The sequence below is a fragment of the Leptodactylus fuscus genome, chromosome 10 (assembly GCF_031893055.1).
Source record: "Leptodactylus fuscus isolate aLepFus1 chromosome 10, aLepFus1.hap2, whole genome shotgun sequence".
Lineage (NCBI taxonomy): Eukaryota > Metazoa > Chordata > Amphibia > Anura > Leptodactylidae > Leptodactylus > Leptodactylus fuscus.
This window is the reverse complement of record NC_134274.1, coordinates 87966048-87993679: the sequence shown is the minus strand read 5'-3', so window position 1 is coordinate 87993679 and position 27632 is coordinate 87966048. Positions and strand designations below refer to the sequence as shown.

Here is a 27632-nt window from a genome sequence, read left to right as displayed (position 1 = left end):
CCTACATGCTAAACCCTAGAGACCCCAAACACAAAGCCATATATCACCCAAACTGGGAACACCGGAGCCCATAAAGTCTTCTCTAAATACCTGACCTGGAGACCTTAAATTATTCACTCCAAAGCCCCTAAACTCTACAACAGATCCTAAATACTAAACCCTAAAGCCCCGAAATTCTACACCGGATCCTAAATACTAAACCCTAAAGCCCCGAAATTCTACACCGGATCCTAAATACTAAACCCTAAAGCCCCGAAATTCTTCACTCTGGACATTGCTAAACTCTAGAGATGAGCGAACAGTAAAATGTCCGAGGTTCGATATTCGTTTCGAGTAGCCCCTCAATATTCGACTACTCAAATCGAATATCGAACCCTATTATAGTCTATGGGGGGAAAATGCTCGTTTCAGGGGTAGGCAACTTTCGATAAAATTACACATACCAAGTCCACGAGTGAGGGTCGGGCTGGATCCTCCGAGAAGTCTTCTCCGTGCAGCGTCCCCGCGGTGTCTTCCGGCTCTGAATTCACTCTGCCAGGCATCGGGCCTGGGCAGAGCCGACTGCGCATGCCCGCACTACAAGCGATGCCTGGCAGAGTGAATGAAGAGCCGGAAGACGCCGTGGGGATGCTGCATGGACAAGACTTCTAAAGGTAGGAGAAGAACCAGCGTTGATTGGCCAACTGTATAGCATTCGGCCAATCAATGCTGGTTCTGCATCGAACTTTTCCATTCGAATAGCGAGTGGTACTCGATCGAGTACGAGTATTTCGAATACCGTAGTATTCTATCCAATATCTTCTCGATCGAATACTACTCGCTCATCTCTACTAAACTCTAAACCTGACAAATCCTAAATTCTTAAGTTTAAAACCCTAGACTCTACACTTTGGAGACCCTAAATTCTTGACTTTAGTGCTCATAAACTCTAAGCCCAACACCCCCTAAGCCAGACCTGGGCAATGTGCGGCCCGCGGGCCACGTCCGGCCCTCTGACTGCTTCTATCCGGCCCGCATAGCTAGTGGAAGGTTTTTGAAGGACCTGTGATGATGTCATCACAGCCTATCACCAGGATAGGCTATGACTCGTTAGTGGGCGGAGCCACACGCGGGACTGTGCGCTTCCTGCAAGCTGCCGGCAATGGAGGCTGCTGGATGTTAAACAGAGAAGAGACAGCATGTGTGATCAAGAGGGGGGAACTAGGGGCAGATGTAGGGGGGCAGTTAAACTGAATGCACAAGGAGGGGGGACATTAAACTAGGGGACAGAAGGAGGAGGATATTAAACCATGGGGGGTAGCTGCAGGGGGACATGTCTGCCTCTAGTTTCCCCCAGTTTAATGTCTCCCTCCATCTGCCCCAGTTTAATGTCCCCTCTAGTTTCTACTGGTTTATACTGGGGCACCAGGAGAGGGACTTAATACTGTGGGACATTTGGAGGGAAACGTTACAATGTGTGTGTGGGGGGGGGGGGGTATAATGTTAGGGTGACTGTAGGAGGATTTTACTTTGTGGGGCACATGGAAAAATGATTGAGAATGGGCAGAGTCAGCAGAGAAGTGGGTGGAGCTAATTTTTCCGCGACGCGCATGGCCCTCTAGAACAGTTACAATTTCTCATGTGGCCCCATGGGAAAATTAATTGCCCACCCCTGCCCTAAGCTCTAAGCCCCAGAGTCCCTATATTATTGACTGTAGAACCCCTAAAGTCTAAGCATTACAGCTCGTGAACAATAAACCCTCCAAATCCTACCGAGCCTAAATTTTTGACTCTAGAGCCCTTGACCTAAAATATAAACACTACAGTTCCTAAACCCTAAAACCTCTAAATGACTCGAGACCTCCTAAAGTCTAAACCAGAAAGCTCATGAATGATAAACAACCCTCTAAACCCTACGTACCCTAAATGCTGGAGCCCCTAAACTCTAGACATGACCCAATTATTAACCCTAAAGCTCAGACATTTTGTAACTCTAGATTTCCCCTAAGCGCTAAACCTTAGAGCCCTAAATTGTTCACTCTCGAGCCCCTAAACATGACAGTCCCTAAATGCTGAACCTCGGAGCCCATAAATTCTTGACACTAGAGCCCATAAATTCGACAGCTCCTGAATGCCGAACCCTAGAGACCCTAAATTCTTGACTCGAAACCTAACAGCTTGTAAACTGAAATCCCTCAAGAGGAAGCTTCTATAACAGGTTAACATCTTGTCTTCATCTCCTAATCCTCCCTCCCCCCCGATGCCGCCCACTTCTCTTTTCCATTAGATGAGATCACACCATGATGCTCCTTGTAAAAACACAATTCCACTATGACTGGCTTACATAGACATGGCTCCTAACCCAGGTGCAGATAGACAACCCTGGTCTCTACATCACATGGTGTCATCCATCTGCCGTAGAGATCAAGATGGAACCCAACTGGAATATCTAAGACCAAGAATGATCCTGTAGATATTAGATCTTACAACAGGACGGGATTTCCACAAGTCAATGTGAGGATAAGGAGATGAGATGACTGGTCTGGAATTAGAAGGTCTAGTATAGATATTAGAACTATTATAGTATATAGGTTTGGCCAAAGATGCGGCCATGGAGGAGCCAACACCGATGTCTCAGAGGACACAAAACTTCGGCCGAGGTATATAGAAATAGATGAACCTTCTGACAAGAGGAACGATCCTTTCTGGGATACAATCCATATGGAACAATGCTATTCAGAGATCCATCTCAGGTTTGCCTACGATGGGGTTACGTCACTATGTCTTGACGTTCACAGAGAGATAACTCTCGTGTTTCATGGGTTGTGTGGGACAATGTTGGTCTCCAGTGGACCACGTCTTACAGATGTAAGGGATGTGATGGGTCAATTCTATCCCCTAACCTCTAAACACAACCTCTAGAGCCCCATAGAATGGTAGGATTGTTGATGACTATGGAGAGATAGTGTTGGGGAATCTGGAGAAGAAAACACGTTGATGGCCTTTGTATAATACAGTAAGCTAGAAAGGGAGGGGGCATTAAGATAAGATAAGATAATCCTTTAATAGTCCCACAGTGGGGATACTCAGTATGTTACAGCAGCCTAGTAATACAGATACAGGATAATACACAGTAATATATTACAGGAATAGACACACATATACTGAGAAGATATACTAGGAGTCCATAGCAGCTAAGGAAGAGAAGAAAGAAGGAAGACTTCCTGGTCATTTAGTTCTCTGTGCGGAGTGTCTTCGCTTGGTTTGATGTAGATTATACAGCCTGGTTGCGGTTGGAAGGAAGGACCTGCGATAGCTCCTTCTCACACTTAGGGTGAAGCAGTCGGTCACTTACAGTACTGCCCGGTGCTATCATGTCTCATACAAGGGGTGGGATTTGTTCTCCAGCATGGAGGTCACCACGGACAGTATCCTTCTGTCACTCACCACCTGTACTGGGCCCAGGGGGCTCCCCAGGACAGAGCTGGCCCTTCTAACCAGCCTGACAAGTCTATTCCTGTCCCTGGCTGGTATACTGTTCCCCCAGCAGGCCACTCCGAAGAAGATGGAAAACGCCCTAAGAAGTGGCCCCTGGACCCCACAGGCCCTAAGAAGTGGCCCCTGGACCCCCACAGACCCTCAGCCTCCTGAGCAGGTAGAGCCCGCTGTGGCCCTTTCTGTGCAGTGCCTCCAGGTGATCGGCCCAGTCCAGCTTATTATTGGGGAGCGCACCCAGGTACTTATAGGTCTTGACTATCTCACTGCCCATCCCCTAGATCTCCACCGGGGTGGGAGCACTTCTCCGTTTACTAAAGTCTACCACCATCTCCTTGGTCTTCCCAGCATTAATCCTGAGCTGGTTCTGCTGACACCAGTCCACAAGCTGGTTTAGAGCAGGTTTTGGATTTCCCTGGAGATACGATCAGTGGATGTGGACGGAGTGTGTCACCTAACCAGTTTGTCTTTAGGCCACTTTTAAGGGCATTGTCTAAGTGATCTAAAGTTGGTCTTTACTCTTTAACCCCTATACAGGGATTGGACCTCATTGCATGGAGACCACCATATCGCTATATCTTGTAGTGATCCTGAAGTACGTGACAGTCGGCCTAAGACCTGGAATCAGGTGGTCAAACAAGAGAGTAGTTTGGTTTAGGCTGAGATCTTAGCAGGCAGAGCTTGTGTATAGTCAGAGACCAAAGCTGGTAGCAGAGATTGGCCATGGTCAGATGTGTAAGCAGAGGCCCAGTCCGATTTACAAGTTGGGGTCAAACATGCAGAATATGAATCCACCTTAGGACAAGAACTAGTAAGCTATGACCTTTTCTCAGGCACCAAGCCGAGGGATGAGCAGATCTTTAAAGGAAGGGACTAGCTGGGATTGGCTGGGGACTCTTTGACTGGTGGACAAGCTGGCCCTTTAAGAATCAGAAAGAGCTGACGTGCGCACTCTATGAGCGCCCATCTGGTCTGGCAGAGATTCAGGGACTGTGCTGTCTGCAAGTACGTCAAGTTGTTATGATCAGTAAAAATATTCAGTGGGTGATATCTGCATCTTCCAGGGCGAGCTCGGTAGAGAATAAATCCCTATTATTAATGGAATTGTTTTTTTCAGTAAGAGATTTTGGTGAAAAACCCCACAAGAGCGCCAGTACCGAGGGATGAGGCATCTACTTCCAAAAATAGCTGTCTTGTAACAGGATGGTGCGGAGTGGTGCAAGAGATGTCTCCTCCAGGATCCAGGTTATAGCATTTCTGGTCAGAACAATCTCTGGGGCCAAGAGTGATGAGAAGTCAGGGACAAATCTGTAGACGATGGTGAAGCCAATGAGCCTCGGTATTACTTGGAGTCTCTGCAGACAAGGCCAGCTCAGGGTTGTCATTAGTTTCTGGATCCATCTCTAGACCTTGACCTGTGACAATGAATCCCGGTAAATCCTGGCGCATGCCATTGAAAAGCTCTTTAAAGACCATGGGGCATTACAGAGGCCAAAGGCCACCATGAAATATTCATAGTGACCATCCCCAATGTTAATGGCAGTCTTGTACCGGTCACCTTCCTAAACGAGAAGACCTTCTCTCCATGTATACGCAAGTCCTAGGAACCGAGATCAATGGAGATGAGCAAGTCCTGGTTGGTAGGTGAGATACCTGGAGATGAGCAAGTTCTGGTTGGTAGGTGAGATACCTGGAGATGAGCGAGTCCTGGTTGGTAGGTGAGATACCTGGAGATGAGCGAGTCCTGGTTGGTAGGTGAGATACCTGGAGATGAGCGAGTCCTGGTTGGTAGGTGAGATACCTGGAGATGAGCGAGTCCTGGTTGGTAGGTGAGATACCTGGAGATGAGCGAGTCCTGGTTGGTAGGTGAGATACCTGGAGATGAGCGAGTCCTGGTTGGTAGGTGAGATACCTGGAGATGAGCGAGTCCTGGTTGGTAGGTGAGATACCTGGAGATGAGCGAGTCCTGGTTGGTAGGTGAGTTACCTGGAGATGAGCAAGTCCTGGTTGGTAGGTGAGTTACCTGGAGATGAGCAAGTCCTGGTTGGTAGGTGAGTTACCTGGAGATGAGCAAGTCCTGGTTGGTAGGTGAGATACCTGGAGATGAGCGAGTCCTGGTTGGTAGGTGAGATACCTGGAGATAAGCGAGTCCTGGTTGGTAGGTAAGTTACCTGGAGATGAGCAAGTCCTGGTTGGTAGGTGAGATACCTGGAGATGAGCGAGTCCTGGTTGGTAGGTGAGATACCTGGAGATAAGCGAGTCCTGGTTGGTAGGTGAGATACCTGGAGATAAGCGAGTCCTGGTTGGTAGGTGAGATACCTGGAGATGAGCGAGTCCTGGTTGGTAGGTGAGATACCTGGAGATGAGCGAGTCCTGGTTGGTAGGTGAGATACCTGGAGATGAGCGAGTCCTGGTTGGTAGGTGAGTTACCTGGAGATGAGCAAGTCCTGGTTGGTAGGTGAGTTAACTGGAGATGAGCAAGTCCTGGTTGGTAGGTGAGATACCTGGAGATGAGCGAGTCCTGGTTGGTAGGTGAGATACCTGGAGATGAGCGAGTCCTGGTTGGTAGGTGAGATACCTGGAGATAAGCGAGTCCTGGTTGGTAGGTGAGATACCTGGAGATGAGCGAGTCCTGGTTGGTAGGTGAGATACCTGGAGATGAGCGAGTCCTGGTTGGTAGGTGAGATACCTGGAGATGAGCGAGTCCTGGTTGGTAGGTGAGTTACCTGGAGATGAGCAAGTCCTGGTTGGTAGGTGAGTTAACTGGAGATGAGCAAGTCCTGGTTGGTAGGTGAGATACCTGGAGATGAGCGAGTCCTGGTTGGTAGGTGAGATACCTGGAGATGAGCGAGTCCTGGTTGGTAGGTAAGTTACCTGGAGATAAGCGAGTCCTGGTTGGTAGGTGAGTTACCTGGAGATGAGCGAGTCCTGGTTGGTAGGTGAGATACCTGGAGATGAGCGAGTCCTGGTTGGTAGGTGAGATACCTGGAGATGAGCGAGTCCTGGTTGGTAGGTGAGATACCTGGAGATGAGCGAGTCCTGGTTGGTAGGTGAGATACCTGGAGATGAGCGAGTCCTGGTTGGTAGGTGAGTTACCTGGAGATGAGCAAGTCCTGGTTGGTAGGTGAGTTACCTGGAGATGAGCAAGTCCTGGTTGGTAGGTGAGTTACCTGGAGATGAGCAAGTCCTGGTTGGTAGGTGAGATACCTGGAGATGAGCGAGTCCTGGTTGGTAGGTGAGATACCTGGAGATAAGCGAGTCCTGGTTGGTAGGTAAGTTACCTGGAGATGAGCAAGTCCTGGTTGGTAGGTGAGATACCTGGAGATGAGCGAGTCCTGGTTGGTAGGTGAGATACCTGGAGATAAGCGAGTCCTGGTTGGTAGGTGAGATACCTGGAGATGAGCGAGTCCTGGTTGGTAGGTGAGATACCTGGAGATGAGCGAGTCCTGGTTGGTAGGTGAGATACCTGGAGATGAGCGAGTCCTGGTTGGTAGGTGAGTTACCTGGAGATGAGCAAGTCCTGGTTGGTAGGTGAGTTAACTGGAGATGAGCAAGTCCTGGTTGGTAGGTGAGATACCTGGAGATGAGCGAGTCCTGGTTGGTAGGTGAGATACCTGGAGATGAGCGAGTCCTGGTTGGTAGGTAAGTTACCTGGAGATAAGCGAGTCCTGGTTGGTAGGTGAGTTACCTGGAGATGAGCGAGTCCTGGTTGGTAGGTGAGATACCTGGAGATGAGCGAGTCCTGGTTGGTAGGTGAGATACCTGGAGATGAGCGAGTCCTGGTTGGTAGGTGAGATACCTGGAGATGAGCGAGTCCTGGTTGGTAGGTGAGATACCTGGAGATGAGCGAGTCCTGGTTGGTAGGTGAGATACCTGGAGATGAGCGAGTCCTGGTTGGTAGGTGAGATACCTGAAGATGAGCGAGTCCTGGTTGGTAGGTGAGTTACCTGGAGATGAGCGAGTCCTGGTTGGTAGGTGAGTTACCTGGAGATGAGCGAGTCCTGGTTGGTAGGTGAGTTACCTGGAGATGAGCGAGTCCTGGTTGGTAGGTGAGATACCTGAAGATGAGCGAGTCCTGGTTGGTAGGTGAGTTACCTGGAGATGAGCGAGTCCTGGTTGGTAGGTGAGATACCTGGAGATGAGCGAGTACTGGTCGGTAGGTTTCACAACCTCAACTTCCTCCATTGTTTGGCACACTTCCTCCCTCTATGGCGGCCTACAGCTTATCTTCACGGCTGTTTCTAGACTGCTGGGCAAGTTGGTCCTCTTCATGAGGGACTGCAGTGGATACGCTCCTCAGGGGTTGGACCTCTTGGCTGCTAGGCTCACACTCTCCACCATTTAGCATAGGCCAGTGATTGGCCCAGGATGTACTCAATCCTCTAAATCAGAGGGGTCAGGATCTGAGTTGTTTATAAAACAGTCACGTATTCCTGGTGGAGTTCGTCTGGGGATTTGAGCCGGTGTTCTGTGGTTCTTTGGTCATTCTCTTGGCCACTGAGCTGTTGAGATAGTGGTTGGGTCTTGGCCTCAGTATATACTTGAGCTGGCTTTGTGTCTCAGTAGATGCGGCTTCAGGTGTGTGGAATGGTCGCCAAACTATCAGGTCTTTCCAGGGTCTGTATACGGCTCACTGCTAGCTTCAGTCCTCGCCTCGCCCAGTCTTGTAGGAGAGTTTCGTTGGAGTTGTGCGGTCTCAGGAGCTGGATTGGAAGTGGTGGGAGTTGTGTTCTGGGTGAGAGTCTGCTTTTCCCCCATACCCTACTCCGTCCTGTATTCCTGGCTGCCTCTCACGGTTTGGGATTTGTGTGTTATTGACCTACTTTGGTCTTGTTTCCAGCAGGTTCTTGTCTTCCAGTAGGACAGATGATGGAGACTGCCTGACCTTCTGCGTCTCGGCTCCATTGTATTGTGCACGTCCCCCCCCCCCCACACACACACACACACATTCTCTCATCATTTCCTGCATGTTATGGCGCCCCCTCTGCATTATATATGACATGGCGGCTGTATACAGGGGGGGGAGGATGTCACTACGATTACGACTAAACCAGATTTATATTGTTTCTTTATGTTTTTCTACTTTTATTAAATAAAACATCATTTTTTGAGCATGAAAGATTTTCCTGGGGTCTCCGTATTCTGACGTCAGACATTGGGGACAAGGTGGACATTGCGGATATGGGGGATATTGGGGACATGGCGGACATTGGGGACATAGCAGACATTGGGGACATGGCGGACATTGGGGACATGGTGGACATTGCAGCTTTGGGGGATATTGGGGACATGGCGGACATTGGGGACATGGAGGACATTGGGGACATGGAGGACATTGGGGACATGGCGGACATGGAGCACATTGGGGACGTGGTGGACAATGAGGATATGGAGGACATTGGGGACAAGGCAGACATGGGGGACATGGTTGACATTGGGGATATGGAGGACACTAGGGACATGGTGGACATTGGTGACATGGAGGACATTTGGGATATGGTGGACATTGGGGACATGGCAGACATTGGGGACATGGTGGACATTGTGGACATGGAGGACATTGGGGACATGGTGGACATTGGGGACATGGCGGACATTGGGGACATGGCGGACATTGTGCACATTGTGGACATGGTGGACATTGGGGACATGGCAGACATTGTGCAGATTGTGGACATTGGGGACATGGTGGACAATGGGGACATGGAGGACATTGGGGACATGGTGGACATTTGGTGGACATTGGTGACAGTTGTGTCTCAGGATGAGGCTGCTTACAGTAATATCATGGATATAGAGTTATATAACACTTCTATATAGTTACTATGACAGTGTTATTCCCCTGGACTGTCACCTATACACAAGGCTCTACGGTATAGAATGGGTCCATATATATAACAAGGTCACCAATCCGGCCCAGTCCAGACAGTTCAGCTCCAGTGCTGAGGCGGATTGCGTTACATGTAATAAATAAGTCAAGTGGAAACAGCGCTCGAGTTTCCGTCGTGTGTAAGACACAAAGTCAGTCGCTGATTCATATTTAATGACCTGATGAGCTAGAAAATTCTCCATCATAACAATAAGAGCGGGACATGCAGTGTTATATACAGTATATACTACTATAGTCCACACCATGACCCTAGGAAGATGGCTAGAAGATGGCCAGAAAGGACAACACATGCACCTATCACTTCCTAGTGCCCGGTTTCCATCTGTGGGTCACGTATTGTTCCTCAGTTTTCTGATGTCGCTTTTTAACATCAATTTAACAGCGAGAAAATGGACGAACTTCATTAATACGACCCATAGACTTGTACTGTATGTATGTAAATGTGGTCAATCAGGCCCCGCCCCCAGTGCACTTGCAGACTGGTCAGCAGACCAGGTGACGATCTCTGTATATGTATCTGCTCCTATAAAGGCCTCTACACAGCACCAATCTTATGGAGGTGGGGGGGGGAGATTTTGGACCTGATAACTTCTCTATCTGTTTTATAACTTCTATATATATATATTCATGAAAGAAATTTTTGAGAGAAGTCCTCAGTAGTTGATACCTTTTTTAATGGCTAATTTTTTGATGACATATCGAGCTTTCAAGACTCTATAGAGGTCCCTTCATCAGGATGGTATAACACAATGTCTGGAGTTAGGTATATATATATATATATATATATATATATATATATATATATATATATATATATATATATACACTCACCGGCCACTTTATTAGGTACACCATGCTAGTAACGGGTTGGACCCCCTTTTGCCTTCAGAACTGCCTCCATTCTTCGTGGCATAGATACAACAAGGTGCTGGAAGCATTCCTCAGAGATTTTGCTCCATATTGACATGATGGCATCACACAGTTGCAGTCGCAGATTTGTCGGCTGCACATCCATGATGCGAATCTCCCGTTCCACCACATCCCAAAGATGCTCCTCTATTGGATTGAGATCTGGTGACTGTGGAGGCCATTGGAGTACAGTGAACTCATTGTCATGTTCAAGAAACCAGTCTGAGATGATTCCAGCTTTATGACATGGCATTGCATTATCCTGCTGAAAGTAGCCATCAGATGTTGGGTACATTGTGCTCATAAAGGGATGGACATGGTCAGCAACAATACTCAGGTAGGCTTTGGCGTTGTAACGATGCTCAATTGGTACCAAGGGGCCCAAAGAGTGCCAAGAAAATATTCCCCACACCATGACACCACCACCACCAGCCTGAACCGTTACCGATACAAGGCAGGATGGATCCATGCTTTCATGTTGTTGACGCCAAATTCTGACCCTACCATCCGAATGTCGCAGCAGAAATCGAGACTCATCAGACCAGGCAACGTTTTTCCAATCTTCAATTGTCCAATTTCGATGAGCTTGTGCAAATTGTAGCCTCAGTTTCCTGTTCTTAGCTGAAAGGAGTGGCCCCCGGTGTGGTCTTCTGCTGCTGTAGCCCATCTGTAGCCTCAAAGTTGGACGTACTGTGCGGCGTTCAGAGATGCTCTTCTGGCTACCTTGGTTGTAACGGGTGGCTATTTGAGTCACTGTTGCCTTTCTATCAGCTCAAACCAGTCTGGCCATTCTCCTCTGACCTCTGGCATCAACAACGCATTTCCGCCCCCCACAGAACTGCCGCTCACTGGATGTTTTTTCTTTTTCGGACCATTCTCTGTAAACCCTAGAGATGGTTGTGCGTGAAAATCCCAGTAGATCAGCAGTTTCTGAAATACTCAGACCAGCCCTTCTGGCACCAACAACCATGCCACGTTCAAAGGCACTCACATCACCTTTCTTCCCCATACTGATGCTCGGTTTGAACTGCAGGAGATTGTCTTGACCATGTCTACATGCCTAAATGCACTGAGTTGCCGCCATGTGATTGGCTGATTAGAAATTAAGTGTTAACGAGCAGTTGGACAGGTGTACCTAATAAAGTGGCCGGTGAGTGTATATATATATATATATATATATATATATATATATATACAGAGGAGTGCGGTGTTAGATGCAAAATAGATGGAAACAGAACATGTAAATAAACAGTAAATCATATCTATCAGTTCACAGGAAAGTTCTCTGGGTTTGTGGCTTCTTTGATCAGTGACCTGTTGTTTAGTGGTTGTAAAAGGTCATAAAACCCTGGGCCTGATTTAACCCCTTTTGGAGAGTGTTGAAGGTCATCATGAGTTTAATCTCCCATATGCAGCGATCCTTTCTGTTTCTGAAATTCCCTCTCAGTACCAGGATCTTCATATCCTGGGCCATAGTATGATTTTCATTGCAGAAGTGTTTTGGCCCCGGGAGGTCCAGTCTCTGCTCTCTAATCGTATGTCTGTGTGAGTTCCTCCTCATCCTCAGTGACTGTCCTGTCTCACCTACATACAGGCCCTCAGGACACTCAGTACACAATATCACATACACTACATGCGGTGGCTGCAGGTGAAGTTACCTGGGATCTTGTAGTGTCCATCAGAGTTCGGGATCTTTATTTTATCCGTAGTCAGTATGTGCGGGCAGGTTTTTATCATATCCGTGGCGAACACGGTACAAGAAGATTTTATCTTATATATATATTCATGTATGTTTTATATTTATACACTTATATACAGTGGCGTAACTAGGAATGGAGGGGCCCCGTGGCGAACTTTTGACATGCCCCCACGACCGACGCCGAAGACCTCAACCGACCCCCTCCTCCGCAATCCTGCGTGCTCTATTATGTCCCATAGTGGTCCCTGCACACAGTATTATGTCCCATAGTGGTCCCTGCACACAGTATTATGTCCCATAGTGGCCCCTGCACACAGTATTATGTCCCATAGTGGCCCCTGCACACAGTATTATACCCCATAGTGGCCCCTGCACACAGTATTATGTCCCATAGTAGCCCCAGCACACAGTATTATGTCCCCATAGTGGCCCCTGCACACAGTATTATGTCCCATAGTGGCCCCTGCACACAGTATTATACCCCATAGTGGCCCCTGCACACAGTATTATGTCCCATAGTGACCCCTGCACACAGTATTATGTCCCATAGTGGCCCCTGCACACAGTATTATGTCCCATAGTGGCTCCTGCACACAGTATTATACCCCATAGTGGCCCCTGCACACAGTATTATCCCCCATAGTGGCTCCTGCACACAGTATTATGTCCCATAGTGGCCCCTGCACACAGTATTATCCCCCATAGTGGCCCCTGCACACAGTATTATGTCCCATAGTGGCCCCTGCACACAGTATTATGTCCCATAGTGGCCCCTGCACACAGTATTATGTCCCATAGTGGCCCCTGCACACAGTATTATGTCCCATAGTGGCCCCTGCACACAGTATTATCCCCCATAGTGGCCCCTGCACACAGTATTATCCCCCATAGTGGCCCCTGCACACAGTATTATGCCCCATAGTGGCCCCTGCACACAGTATTATGTCCCCATAGTGGCCCCTGCACACAGTATTATGTCCCATAGTGGCCCCTGCACACAGTATTATACCCCATAGTGGCCCCTGCACACAGTATTATGTCCCATAGTGACCCCTGCACACAGTATTATACCCCATAGTGGCCCCTGCACACAGTATTATGTCCCATAGTGGCCCCTGCACACAGTATTATGTCCCCATAGTGGCCCCTGCACACAGTATTATGTCCCATAGTGGCCCCTGCACACAGTATTATGTCCCATAGTGACCCCTGCACACAGTATTATGTCCCCATAGTGACCCCGCACACTGTATTATGTCCCATAGAGGCCCCTGCACACAGTATTATGCCCCATAGTGGCCCCTGCACACAGTATTATGTCCCATAGTGACCCCTGCACACAGTATTATGTCCCATAGTGACCCCTGCACACAGTATTATGTCCCCATAGTGGCCCCTGCACACAGTATTATGTCCCATAGTGGCCCCTGCACACAGTATTATGTCCCATAGTGACCCCTGCACACAGTATTATGTCCCCATAGTGACCCCGCACACAGTATTATGTCCCATAGTGGCCCCTGCACACAGTATTATGTCCCATAGTGACCCCGCACACAGTATTATGTCCCATAGTGGCCCCTGCACACAGTATTATGTCCCATAGTGGCCCCTGCACACAGTATTATGCCCCATAGTGGACAGGATGTTTGTTCCTCAATCACGCTAAAACGCCTTGATGGATTTGCGTGAAATTTTCCACAGACATAGTTTTCGCTTGGGTTTGAAACACAGGCTACTTTTGGTGCCACTAAACAACATGGAGCAGGAGACTCACAAAAGCAGGACTCCTAGCCCCAGCTATAGACTCACACACACTGCCTGGCATTTCCTGCCACAAACTTCCTGGTTAAGGGGATATTGTCACTCCTTAGGGAGAGACAACCATACAGGTGTGTGGAGACTCATTAAGCCTTTAGCACTCCACTTTGCAAAGGACCATGGGAAGAATATGCAAATCTGTCTTCCATGATGTAATTAGGAAGTCAGATGCTGCCTCTGTATTGCAAACCAATAGAGAGCGCTCACTGGAATGTGCAAGCCTGTCTTCCCTGATGTAGTTGGGAAGACAGAATTCCAGTGAAATAACCCAATAAAGGTTTGCTCCCTTTTGCGTCATGCTCGACCTTCCAAGAGGCCTTTGTTTTGAGTTATTTCACTGGAATTCTGTCTTCCCAACTACATCAGGGAAGACAGGCTTGCACATTTCAGTGAGCGCCCTCTATTGGTTTGCAATACAGAGGCAGCATCTGACTTCCTAATTACATCATGGAAGACAGCTTTGCATATTCTTCCCACAAACTGCCTGCACACTCCTTACTGTCACCTCAGGAGTAGCCCTCACTCTACTCACTCACATTTACATATACACTCACCAGCCACTTTATTAGGTACACCATGCTAGTAACGGGTTGGACCCTCTTTTGCCTTCAGAACTGCCTCAATTCTTCGTGGCATAGATACAACAAGGTGCTGGAAGCATTCCTCAGAGATTTTGGTCCATATTGACATGATGGCGGCATCACACAGTTGCAGTCGCAGATTTGTCGGCTGCACATCCATGATGCGAATCTCCCGTTCCACCACATCCCAAAGATGCTCCTCTATTGGATTGAGATCTGGTGACTGTGGAGGCCATTGGAGTACAGTGAACTCATTGTCATGTTCAAGAAACCAGTCTGAGATGATTCCAGCTTTATGACATGGCATTGCATTATCCTGCTGAAAGTAGCCATCAGATGTTGGGTACATTGTGGTCATAAAGGGATGGACATGGTCAGCAACAATACTCAGGTAGGCTTTGGCGTTGCAACGATGCTCAATTGGTACCAAGGGGCCCAAAGAGTGCCAAGAAAATATTCCCCACACCATGACACCACCACCACTAGCCTGAACCGTTACCGATACAAGGCAGGATGGATCCATGCTTTCATGTTGTTGACGCCAAATTCTGACCCTACCATCCGAATGTCGCAGCAGAAATCGAGACTCATCAGACCAGGCAACGTTTTTCCAATCTTCAATTGTCCAATTTCGATGAGCTTGTGCAAATTGTAGCCTCAGTTTCCTGTTCTTAGCTGAAAGGAGTGGCCCCCGGTGTGGTCTTCTGCTGCTGTAGCCCATCTGTAGCCTCAAAGTTGGACGTACTGTGCGGCGTTCAGAGATGCTCTTCTGGCTACCTTGGGTGTAACGGGTGGCTATTTGAGTCACTGTTGCCTTTCTATCAGCTGGAACCAGTCTGGCCATTCTCCTCTGACCTCTGGCATCAACAACGCATTTCCGCCCCCCACAGAACTGCCGCTCACTGGATGTTTTTTCTTTTTCGGACCATTCTCTGTAAACCCTAGAGATGGTTGTGCGTGAAAATCCCAGTAGATCAGCAGTTTCTGAAATACTCAGACCAGCCCTTCTGGCACCAACAACCTGCCACGTTCAAAGGCACTCAAATCACCTTTCTTCCCCCCCATACTGATGCTCGGTTTGAACTGCAGGAGATTGTCTTGACCATGTCTACATGCCTAAATGCACTGAGTTGCCGCCATGTGATTGGCTGATTAGAAATTAAGTGTTAACGAGCAGTTGGACAGGTGTACCTAATAAAGTGGCCGGTGAGTGTAGCTTTCCACTACACACGGAGACCCATTGCTCCTGCCTGCAATTAAAATGGACTGGGATTGCAGGCATTAACACTTGACCCCCCTCCCCCTCAAACACCCTTTCCCCTTACCTTCAAGGTTGCAGACCAGCTCCTGCCTGCTGACATCGCAGGAGCCGACCTGTTCCATATTGAATGCTCCCACACCTGTGTTTACAATACTACTGCACTATGGACAGCCGTGATAGTAAGGCACACAATCACTCATAGACGGCAATACACTTGGATTGCCGTCTATGGAGACTTGCAATCAAATGACTGCAGGTTCACACCCCTCAGTGGAACGAAGAAAAAAGTAAAAAATAAAAATAAAAAAAATTAAAAAAAATCATCCAACAACACATATAAAACTCCAAACTACTGTGATGCATATACATATTAGTTACCATTCTGCCCAAAAATGCCCCGTCTACTAATAAACTATTTGCCCTACTCCCTCCACGTCACACTCACACGTAACAAACCACCATTTTGGTTCGCACTTAGGACTATCATTTCAATAAAACCTCATCTAACCAATACACATTCCCCAGAAAGCTATATCTACTGTTAATCTGGACCCGCCATATTGTGGTTGCAAAAAAACCCTTAGGGAGCCTTCACACGGTGTAAACGTGTGTGTATTTTGCCAAAATACACATGTAAAAATACACGTGTCAAAATAAGACTTCCATTCGCTTCAATGGTATTCTTCACACGCCTGTAAAATGTCATTCAAGTCAATAGGAGTCTTATTTTTACATGTGTATTTTACACAAATACACGCATTCGCTCCGTGTGCAGGCTCCCATACACTCAGTTCACACCACCGTCTTCTCTCCGTTCTTGCGGTTCCATCTTCTGTTGTCACACAGTTCGCCCCTAAGCGCGGCTGACGCTGGGTTCACACTACCGTTTGGCACTCCGGATTGGGTTTCCATCTTCTGCATGCACAAGCCAGAAACCTGTCAGACCACGTCCCGCCATGAACGGCGGTGAGTGTTTTATGCTCTCCGCTGCAAAACCGTTTTTGTTTTTTTTAAATCAGACACAGAATACTGCATGTACGACTCTGCGGAGAGCATAAAAATGGTCCAGTATGTACATGTCTACTTTACCATAGACCAGCTGAAAGGAACAAAATAACAATCCTCCGAAAATAACAACAAATTGTCTGTATTACTACATACACACTTTTACAGTTTCACATGTCTGTGTCCGCCCAATTCTCAAATCACCGCAGGCGAAGTCGCGGGTAAAAGCTAGTAGATACAGTATATATCTTTTCAGACCCCAGAGTATAATAATCGGAGACCCAGGGGAATAAAAACATAAAAAACCACTGCCCCCAGCTCCGTTGCAGTCCTCCACTGTTGTCTTTCTTCAATGATGTTGGACGTCACATGAACTGGGACGCAGTCAGGGTTCATGTGACGTCAGACAACTAGGCCAAAGCCTTTCCGGATCATGGAAAAGTAAGTAACAGTTTTTTTTATGTTTCTTACGTCTCCTGGGCCTCTGATCATTATACTTGGGGGTCTGCAAAGACCCCCGAGTATAATAATAGTCTTTGTGGGGCCCGCGGTGTCACTTACTGATCCCGGCCCAGCCAGGATCGGTAAGTAAATAGGGCCCGTTACCGGCTGGAGTTACTCCAGCCAGTAACGGCCTATTAAGAAAACACTGCGGCGGTAGCGGCTGTCACCGGGCCCCCTAATGTCCTGGGCCCTGTGGCAGCTGCTACCACGGTAGTTACGCCACTGCTTATATACACATATATAAAATATACATATAATTACATAGTAACACAATCTTTGGACATTTGCAGTCTTGACACTATGAGACTTGTCGGTGACCCCAGGTGGTTTGTTGGTGCCCATTGAGCTCTTAATGTGCTGAACATTATCCCTAGGACACTTGCGCCCCCTGGTGACCTACCTGGTCAGTCGCACAAACCACTGGACAACGTCTTTGCCTGCTTTATTGCCAGTTTTTCAGCCCTTCCTGCCCAGTCTCTTTAGTTTTGCATCGGGATAATTTTTCCTGCTATATGGGTAACATTGTTTGGGGTGTTATCTGAGCCCTGATATCTCAGCCCCTTATAGGACGGTATAGGCTGCGGGGCTGGGAGACTTGTGCTCAGTTCTGTGATCTTCTATGTTCTCTCATTGCTTCATTGCTACAAACTACCATTTAGGAGACATTGAGATATTGTGCGGTATAAAGTGGTCATTGGACACGAGTCGTATCGTGAGGTTTGTCAATTATCGACACGTTTTCAGATAAGCTGCATTAACCGTATAGATAGATAGGATATATGTAGGTCTTCTAAATGATGATTGTATAAGTGAACAGATAATTACATCGCACAATATCGTCACCAATTTTGCGTATTTAAGTAGTAACGGTATATTAAAGGGATCCTATCAGTCAGACACAATTTTTTGTAGGTACCATGTCGAAATAGTCTTAAGTAAGGCTATTCGTCTCCTATCTTCCGTCGTCTGCTTCGCGCCGCCGTTCACCTACAATCCTGGTTCTTGTCGGTATGTAAATGAGTTATTTCGCAGCACTGGGGGCGGGCCCCAGCGCTCAGACAGCATTGGGGGCGGGCCCAATGCTGCGAGAGAACTCTCTCCAGCGCCGCCTCCTCTTCTTCAGCAGCGTGATCTTCACCCTCTTCTTCCGGCGCAGGTTTCCGACTTCTAGGCCTCGGGCCGAGCGGACTGCGCATGCCCACAGGCCCGAGAAAATGGCCGCTTGCACAGTATTGGAAGCGGCGCGGAGAAGATGACGAAAGGTAGGAGATGAATAGCCTTTCTTAAGGCTATTCTGACATGGTACCTACAAACAAAATTGTGTCTGACTGATAGGATCCCTTTAAGCCGTTGTGTCTCTTACCTGTATCACAAGATAATGGAGGGTATTTATGAAACCCCCTATGACAGTAACAATAAAGGTGAACAAATTATTACTCAAATATTTGCAATGTATTACCGCTTTATACCACTTTTGGCACATTTTGCACCAATAACTGCGCAGGGGAGGCGGGACAGGAACTACAACAACGGGGGCAGTTAGAAAAATTGAAAAAACCCATTGGCTGCCGAAAACATGTGACCTCCCATTCATAAGCATAGTGTCGGCCATCTTCGTCTCATTTTAGTTTTGGAGTGATAGGGAGAGCTTGGTCTCAGAGCGATACAGGGCTTTCTAGCTTTGGTTAGGCCGGAAATAACAGATCTTATCAGAGCTTAATAAATCTGCAAATAATGCAGCGTAGCAGCAGGGGACGTGGGCGCGGACGTGGATACCCAGCTGTATATCCAGTCCACAGTCCAGGTACTGGAGAGGAGCTGCTAGCAGTGTCCTTCGTCATTCTGAGCAGAGGACGTGGATACCCAGCTGTATATCTACTCCAGAGTCCAGGCACTGGAGAGAAGCTGCCAGCACCCAATTTACTCTTCCTCCTCATCCTCCTCCTACTACCCCAGCCCCTACTTCTGAATGTGATTTTTCATTTTTTAATTAAAAAAAAACAAAACATTATCCCCCCCCCCAGGGGCTTGCAACTCAATTTTTTAGGGCTCCAGCCCAAGGGCCTGCAAAATAATTTTTTAGGGCTCCCCCAAAGGGCCAAAAAATAAAGCACTGCTGCTGCATGGCTCTAGTCACCCCAAGGGCCAAAAACACTGTATTTTAAAGGCTCTACTCATGCCAAGGGCCAAAAACTAAATCTCTGCTGTTTAAAGGCTCAACTCACCCAAAGAGCCAACAAATCTCTGCTGGTGGAGGCTGAACTAAGTTAAAGGGCCTAAAACTCTGCAGGTAGAGGCTGAAGTCACCTGAAGGGCCTCAATCTCTGCTGGAGCTCAGCTTAAGGGCCTGCAACTTAGTTTGGAAGGGCTCATGTTAAGGGCCATAAAAGTGAATTTTGGAAGGTCACCCCACATCACACACATCCACAATGACAGGTCAGGGGGGGACTGAAGGATTTCCCATTGTCTATTCCATCTGTGCTTGTCATGGGCAACGTGATTTAAAGGGGTGGTTGTTAATGTTTGTTGAGCTTAAATTGGGGTTTGTGTCCCTCCATTTGGGGAGTAAAGAAGGTTTCCAGGTATTTTCCCACTTTGATAGAGGTTTTGTAAGGGAATTGCTAAGACAGCAGTTCCCAGAACTGTTAAACCCTGGGAGGGACACAAGAGACAGTGAGCCCTAAGCTGAAGCCCCCCGCTTGCCCTTCCTATTGCCAGACCCTATCCTAGGTAATAGGCGACAACCACGAGGACAGTCCCTCCCTGAATACGTGAAACACAAAACGCAGACAAGACGAACAACAACAAAGGGAGGTCAGCTAGCCAGGGTTCGGTAACAGGAGAGCGATGCAGTGCCAAATCGGAGTCAAGAGAATAGTCAGTAGGGAAGCCAGAGGTCAAGTATAATAGTATAAGCAAACAGGGACAGTAAGAGCAGGTATGCGCACGGCAATAACAAGCACTGGTGTGAATGGGAACCAAGGCTAAATAGGGAGGAAGAACCCGCCCATGGAGTTCACAGAAAGGCAGCTGTCAATCACAGGGCAAGGCCAGATTAACCACTTAATGGACAGAGGCAACCTTGGCAGAAGACGGGTGTGGTGCAAATCCAATTAAGAACTAGAGCAGTGTTCACACAGTGCAACTAAAAACTTTAAGCAGATTCTCAAACTGCACACGCCTCCTGCGCCGCAGCATGCGAGCAGAGGGTGGTGCAGTGACCCGAACAGGCAGAGATGTTACAGGTTTTTTGGAATGTGTAAAGTGTGTAGTTGTTAGGCTGTGATAGTGGGGTAATAGAGGGTCTTTGGTGTGTTAGATGCCCCCAGACATGCGCCCCCTGCTGTCCCAGTTGCATTGCAGAGGTGTTGGCATCATTTGCTGAGGTGTGATAGTGGACTTGGTGACCCCTCCTGAGTCGAATGGTGGGATCCCATGAAACGAAGCATTTTCTCCCATAGACTATAATGGGGTTCCATATTCCTTCCAATAGTCCAATATTGAGATGATATTCAAAATAAATAAAGAATATTGAATATTTTATTGTTCGCTCATCTCTAGTCTGGAAACGATCATTGGCGCAGATTTACTATAATTTACTAGGGTGAAGCATATTAATCCAGCAGCACATTTAGAGAGGTCCTATAAAACACCATGTTTCCATTGCCAAGATGAGCTGTCAGGAGCACTGGGGGCGGCTCTGTTACTCCAAACTACTCTGCCCACCACAGCTAAAGGGCCCCTCCTACCCCACTCCCTTCTTTGAGTAATAGGCCAGGGGTCTAAGCTGTACTCTCGCCTGGCCCTGTGTTCTCGTATCCACACCAGCATATTAGAGAAGTTTGGAGCGATAGAGCCGCCCTCAGTGCACCAGAGGGCTCATCTGCATATTGTGAGGTAAATGAATATTTCTGCAATGGAGTCAAAAGTTATTCATGGGGAAAAAGTCTTTACAGTCAGGTGAGGCTGACCGGTCTGTGTTACTGGTGTAACAAGCTTCACCCAGGGGTCTGACACTTCATATAGTAGGTGCATCTCACGTCAAGTGCGGCCCAGGATATACCAGTTTGGATACATTTCCCCGCTAGTTCATACAAGACTGTATATATACCCTAGCTGGTCTAAAGCAACACTCCAGGACACCCTGATACACGGGGAGAATTTATCAAGCGATGGCCTCCGGAATTATGACATCAAAAAATGTTGCAAAATTTTTGTGCCCAAAAAGTTGCAAAACCCAAATAGTCTCAAAAAATGTAACAAAGTGGGCAGGTTCTTCTGTCGAGCTGATTTATGTTAGAGTTAGATGCTTCACCACCGTCACATCATTCACATGGGGGGGCGGAACGTGAGACAGATCCAAAAGACACCCAAAATAGTCGTGCATTTCGGGCCCGGCCCCAGGCATAACACAGGGCATCAGTCTTTCCTGGATTGTTCCTTTAACAGCGAGCATGTGAGTAATCTCCGTGCCAGCTGCTTCACCAGTCCATGAAGGCAGGAGACAGATTCTATACGTGCTACCGGCTGTCAATTATACGTTCACATATATCTTTAAATATGGAGCCGATGCTGTCATCTCCTATATATAAACGGCTTGGTTTACCGATGTGAGATCCTCCTACAACACTCCTTCCACCACCTGTTATTTCTTTTCTATTTTATGGTTGACTTTCCACCAGCGCTCTCTGCCACGTTCCAGCTACTAATCCTCCCTCCGTTTCTCCCTCTTTAGGATGGCTTGTTCCGCGACCTGTCGAACCTCACCCAGTTGTTTTTGTATGGAAACCAGTTGCAGTCTCTCCCAGCCGGCACCTTTTTGGGTCTCTCGAGCCTGGATCGTCTGTTGCTTCATAGTAATCGCCTTGTGACTATCTCGCCTGCGGCTTTCAGCGGTTTGAGCAGTCTCACCATACTCTTCCTCTTCAATAACAGCCTGCCTTCCCTCTCCGGAGACTGTTTGCGCTCTCTACCTTCCCTGCAGTTTTTGCGTCTGAATGGGAACCCATGGCATTGTGACTGCAGCTGCCGATCACTGTGGGGTTGGTTTCGCTCCTCTCCGGCGATCTCTAGCTCCCCAGTCACCTGCTCCTCCCCACCAGCTTTTCGAGGAAGAGACCTGCGCTCTCTCGAGGAGCGGGATCTACGGTTTTGTAGCTCTCACAACCCTATCCCAGCAGGAAACCTGTCGGGATTATCCTTCCCACCTAAACCCTCCTCTTTTTATAAAGGTCAACCTGGCCCGAGTGAGAATGAGATCAAGGAATGGGAAGATAGGATAGAGGTAGAGGGAGAAGATATTGGAGACAGTTCGAATGCTGGTGGAGGTGGAGGTGGTCTGAGCGTTGCGCTTCTGGTGGCGTTGCTCATTTGGAATGTGGAAATCGACCTTTGACCTGTGGAAATCTAATCCTTCTCGACCATTGTGACTTCATCCTCTGTGAACGCTTTCTGACAAATAAATTATATATATATATTTATATCGCTGTCTGTGATGATTTGTACCACGGCCCATCTGACAAAGGTCTCCTGCGGCTAGAGGTTCTCACCAAATCGTGGAGCTGCCGCGCGATCTCTCGAAAGATTGGTAGACATTGCTTACAGATGTGGCCAGACACTCAGGTTTTGCTTCAGGCTCCATCATTGCATTTCGGGACATTTTTGCAAAAAATGATAGATTATGTAAAAATAACACAAAATACTGAAAAGATTAAAAAAAATTGTCCTGGGAAGTCGAGGTGATTTAACATGAATTTGGAGAGAAGGACTAGGATTATCTTTACATACCGTGTATCCTATATACCGCCCGAGACATAATGACACAGGGTCAATTACAACAGAGGACATTGTAGTCAGGCTCCATTAGTTAATGGCAGAATTCTGGCAAAACAGATAATTGTGATACGTTGCAAAGGTTCTCGTCCAGGTCCCGGAGTGTAGAGCACCTTGACCGCAGTGTCCATGTATTATGTGGACTACTCATTAATTATAATGAGAGCTTTGTAATACCTTCTCTCGCCTGTGGTGGTGCTACAGCAAAACTGGAGTTCATTGCTCCAATTTAACCCCTTGCTGCTCTGCGCCGTACTATGACATAGTGCAAAGTGTATAGCGCAGCGATGGAGCAGGCCCGGGGCAGTGTCCACTACTATTGCTAAGGCTTGGAGAGAACTCCGATTATGGCGGACTGACTCAATCAATAGTAATCATGACATCCAAGTGGTTGGTGAAGGATGGGATCCCCGGCTCTCACCTTCTTGGCCCACCTGCAATGAGAACGTGGGGTTCTGAGGAGTGGTCATGGCAGGAAGAAGCCTAAAAATTGGTCCCCAGCTGTCATCCATGGGAGTGTGTTAGGCCCTGAGAGATACAGGACTTTCGGTAATACACATCCCATATGAAGCAGGAAAAAAAAAAAGGACCTATGATACATCGCCACGTGTGGAGAAGTCCAAACATAATATGTTATGTCGCCTGTACGGCGAACATCGGGAAAAAAATACACAAGGTACAAACAATAAGAGCAAAAATAATAAAGATTGATAGAAAAAGTTGTACATCCCATTAAATGGAACCAATAAAAACTGAGGCTCACCCACAAAAAAAAAAGAGCCCTCACACAAGGTTAATAAAAAAAGTCATGGAGCTCAGAATACGGTGCGACAGGAGAAGTCTCCATATCATGCAAAGTGGTAAAACCAAACCAAACCTATACATATGGATCCCCGTAAACGCCATACAAATAAAACACAAGAAATGATGACGGAATTGCAGGTTTTTTTTCATGAATTCACATCGAAAACATTAACGAAAGCGAAACATTAAATGAAAATGGCGACATCTAAAAATACGACAAAAAATTAAAGTTCTCAATTTTTGAATAAAAAAAAAGTAAAAAGTCTCTGAACCTTAAGAATCGAGCTAGGCAGCGACCTTAAGGGTTAAACAGACCCAGATATTGGTGCAATAGCTCGTTTATAGTCAGCCGTTTTCTTCCATAGCCAATGATGTTGCACAAATTCTCATTTTTGTGATTGGTCAAAGGGTTTGCAAAAGGAAGGTATAAAATATAAAAGAGGCGTTACCTACCTGGAAAAGTATGACATCACGCCAATAATGTCACCTCACTGATGACAGTCACTGGCCGGGATCAATGAGTCCAATGACTCCAAGGGATGGAAACAGCAACAGGAATGGGGAGCAATGGGGATTCAGCAGGTAAGTAATGGTGCTTTAGTTGTTTTACTCCATTGTTGGCCTTTGCCCCATTCTTGGTAATCTTGGACAACCCCTGAAAGAAAAGCGTCTACAACCACCGAAGTATCTGCCGAGATTTTTTTCAACTTATAGGATGGAGCTAATCCCACGAAGGTCACTACAGAAGAATACCAGGACAAGGTCAGTATTCCTAAATCTATTTAATGGGTGAGAAGTTATTATAATATAGGGGTGTCATGGGGGGGTCGCCCTTTGGGTAATCCTCTCTATGAGCAGACACTAAAAAGCAGCGACCTCGGCTCTGAGGGACTAAGGCTGGCAAAGTAATGGTGTACATGGGTTGTTATTATTCATATGGTTGGCCACCCTGTAATACTCCATTTCCATGAGTGGGGAAGGTTTATTTGGTGCACCCTGAACCCTCCGGCAGCTATGGATGATACACGATGCACTGCGGGATGGGGGTCTCTAATAAAGTGGCCATACAGTGTAGAAAGAAGAAATGAAAGAAGGAGCGAACTGTGGTTGGTACCTCTAAATATGGCAACGTCACGTCAACATCATATGTCCCGACCTCTCCGCTTTCTTTAATATATTTGATATCAAGTCCTGGAGTAAACCAATTCACAAAGCTCCTGAGATCCTCACATATACAATGGAACCATTACTTGGAAAGAACCCAAACATCTCAATCCACTGACACTTGTCAACCAAGGAAGGGGGGGGGGGGGTAGAAATCTGTAGCCATTGTATAGATGGACAAGTGCCTGGATATACACTAAGGCCCCTGCACACGACCGATTGTGCATCCGATGTAAGGCCGAGTTTGCAGCAGTCATCTGAGTGTATACAGTGATGTACTTACCTCTAGGAGGGCCTCCGTTGCATTCTGTTCCAATGAGACGGAACAGGATAGAACCTGCTCTAAATTCATTGGAACAGAATGGACCATTGAACGCCCCTTCCTCCTCGGAGCATCAGATGGCACACACGGCCGTGCACATGGGGCCTAAGGTGGTGACTGGTGGAAGCTCCGGAGGTTCAACCCCCCCACACACTAAGTAAAGGCATCAATGTTAGTCCCGGTAAACCTCCCCGATACGCAAAAATGGCACCTGAATAAAAACTCCTACTCCGCCTGCCTCACATGAAAATGTTCTGAGGGTTGCAATGTAGGGTGGCAAAGAATATGAAGGGATCTATTAGATGTGCCAATAGTAAACCTGGGGGTCATAATTGGGAGCTACAAGCTAAGCTCCATGTGTAAGAGTGTACCACTTCTCGTGGGTTACGTGACTGCTCTATGGGACTGTTAGGAAACATAAGGCAAGTCAAGATATCTCAAGAAGGAGGTGAGAAATCCTCAAAATCTGCATAAGAGTCACACGACTCCCTAATATATTACAGTGTTGGCCAAAAGTATTGGCGCCCCTGCAGTCCTGTCAGATAATCCTCGGTGTCCCCCAGATAATGATTACAAGCACAAACTCTTTGGTAATATCTTCAGTTATTTTTCTTGCAATGAAAGAGAAAGAAAAAAAAGTCACATCATTGATCATTTTACAGAAAACTCCAGAACTGGTGCGGACAGAAGTATTGGCGCCCTCAGCCTAATACTTGGTAGCACAACCTTTAGACACAATAACTGCGCACAACCGCTTCCGCTAACCAGCAATGAGTTTCTTACAAGGCTCTGCTGGAATCTTAGACCCTTCTTCTTTGGCAAACTGCTCGCGGTCTCCCCTGAGATGTGAAGGGGGCCTTCTCCAAACTGCCACCAAGAGATCTCTCCTCCCCCTCCCCCACAGGTGTTCTATGGGATTCAGGGCTGGACTCATTGCTGCCACTTTACAAGTCTCCAGGGCTTTCTCTCACCACCATTTTCTAGTGCTGACCTGAAGTGTGTTTTGGGTCCTTGTCCTGCTGGAAGAGCCCTGACCTCTGAGGGAGACCCGGCTTTCTCACACTGGGCCCTACATGATGCTGCACAATGTGTTGGTCGTCTTCAGACTTCATAATGCCATGCACACGGTCAAGCAGTCCAGTGCCAGAGGCAGCAAAGCAACCCCAAACCATCAGGGACCTCCGCCATGTCTGACTGTAGGGGGCGTCTTCTTCTCTTTGAAGGCCTCTTTTTTCCTGTAATCTCTATGTTGAGGCCTTTTCCTCCTTTTGTCTCCTCTGACCAGAGAACATTCTTCCAGGACGGTTTTGGCTTTCTCAGGTAAGTTTTGGCAAACTCCAGCCTGGCTTATGTCTGTGGGTAAGAAGTGGGGTCTTCCTGGGTCTCCTACCATACAGTCCCTTCTCATTCAGACGCTGACACTGGATAGTACGGGGTGACACTGTTGTACCCTCGCACTGCAGGGCAGCTTGGACTTGTTTGGATGTTAGTCGAGGTTCTTTATCCGCCATCCGCACAATCTTGCGGTGGAATCTCTCGTCAGTTTTTCTTTTCCGTCCACATCTAGGGAGGTTAGCCACAGTGCCATGGGCTTTACACTTCTTGATGACACTGCGCACGGTAGACACAGGAACATTCAGGTCTTTGGAGATGGACTTGTAGCCTTGAGATTGCTCATGCTTCCTCACAATTTTGCTTCTCAAGTCCTCAGACAGTTCTTTGGTCTTCTTTCTTTTCTCCATGCTCAATGTGGTCACACAAGGACACAGGACAGAGGTGGAGTCAACTTTAATCCATTTCAACTGGCTGCAAGTGTGATTTAGTTATTGCCACCACCTGTTAGGTGCCTCAGGTAAGTAACAGGTGCTGTTAATTACACAAATTACAGAAGCATCACATGATTTTTCAAACGGTGCCAATACTTTTGTCCACCCCATTTTTTATGTTTGCTGTGGAATTATATCCAATTTGGCTTTTTGACAATTCTTTTTGTGGTTTTCCATTGAAGACAAATTAAATGAAGAAAATACCAAAGAATTTGTGATTGTAATCATTATCTGGAAGAAACGGAGTATTATCTGACAGAATTGCAGGGGGGCCAATACTTTTGACCAACGCTGTATCTTTAGTTGCAAATAAGGCAGAGAAGGAGGATCCTCGACATGGACTGATGTCCTCCTCACATTGCCCTGTTACGGCCCATGATGCCCCAGGTATCCTCCACCCTCAAAACTTAAAGGTGTTACCTTATTAAAATGACTTATCATCTACCCCAGGACAGGGATACCCATCACGCCCCTGGGGTCTACCCCAATCAATAGAATGGGTCCCCTAAGCCTAACTTCATTCATGGTATGGTGGTGACA

At 47.3% G+C, this 27632-nt stretch overlaps 1 protein-coding gene across 1 annotated transcript in view; it reads left to right on the top strand.

The window, feature by feature from the left end:
• RTN4RL2 (reticulon 4 receptor like 2) overlaps positions 1-22624 on the top strand; it is a 32223-nt gene extending 9599 nt beyond the window's left edge. Inside the window, exon 3 of the mRNA XM_075288355.1 lies at positions 21880-22624. Within this exon, the coding sequence (XP_075144456.1) occupies positions 21880-22539 (660 nt within the window). The 3' untranslated portion in view covers positions 22540-22624. The remainder of the gene's footprint in view (positions 1-21879) is intronic.
• The last annotated feature ends 5008 nt before the right edge of the window (positions 22625-27632 follow it).